Consider the following 665-nt stretch of genomic DNA (forward strand, 5'->3'; position numbering starts at 1 on the left):
ATGCTGGCCATACGATTGTCCGAATCGATTTGCTTACCCTAGGTTGCCGACAAGAAGGTTTAGTCGGTCTTGGCCTTCTTAAAGGCTCTTGCCCTTTTCTTATACGACTACGAACGCTCCTGATCCGTTTGGTTTGTCTCTGGTTTTGGACCTCAGCGGCAATTTCGTTTGGTTGGGATTGCTCCTCTCAACTAAGAAAAGTAAAAAGTCCAAGTGTCGCTGGCGAAGTGGTGGCCCATCCTTATTCGCGCTCCAGTTTCTTCCTATTGACAAATATTATAATATTAACTAGTGGAGCAGCACTGGCGTGTTGCTAATTCGGGCGATCGTCTAAAACTCTGTATATACACAGTTTTGGCGCGCGCCCCTTCACGTAAGCTTTTCACTGGAAAAAATGGCCAAGATGAAGACAAGCACGTCCGCAGGAAGCAAGCAGAGATCGGCAAAAGACGCTTCCTTTGCGCCAGTGTCAAACGCAGGTATGTGCATCAATAGATCTTAACTATTAAATCCATTCGTACTATATAAGTGCGATGATGTTGTCAAATCGAGTTGTAGAAACTACATCCGACTCCAAATGTAGCTCGAGTGTTCCAAGTGCGACGAAAGAAATAGTTTATGTCTTCAATGAAACGAAGACTGGCGATGAATCAATTAAAGAAACT

The 665-nt window shown here is 44.4% G+C and overlaps 1 protein-coding gene across 1 annotated transcript; it reads left to right on the forward strand.

Moving 5' to 3' along the window:
* Nucleotides 1–394: 394 nt before the first annotated feature.
* Nucleotides 395–615, forward strand: PPTG_23058 (hypothetical protein; the record flags this gene model as incomplete). Its single annotated transcript, XM_008908140.1, has 2 exons — nt 395–479; nt 584–615. 2 exons carry the CDS (start codon nt 395–397, stop codon nt 613–615), a joined length of 117 nt encoding a protein of 38 aa, XP_008906388.1.
* Between the last annotated feature and the right edge of the window lie 50 nt (nt 616–665).

The sequence above is a fragment of the Phytophthora parasitica genome (genome assembly GCF_000247585.1).
Source record: "Phytophthora parasitica INRA-310 unplaced genomic scaffold supercont2.29, whole genome shotgun sequence".
NCBI classification, from domain to species: Eukaryota; Oomycota; class Peronosporomycetes; order Peronosporales; family Peronosporaceae; genus Phytophthora; species Phytophthora nicotianae.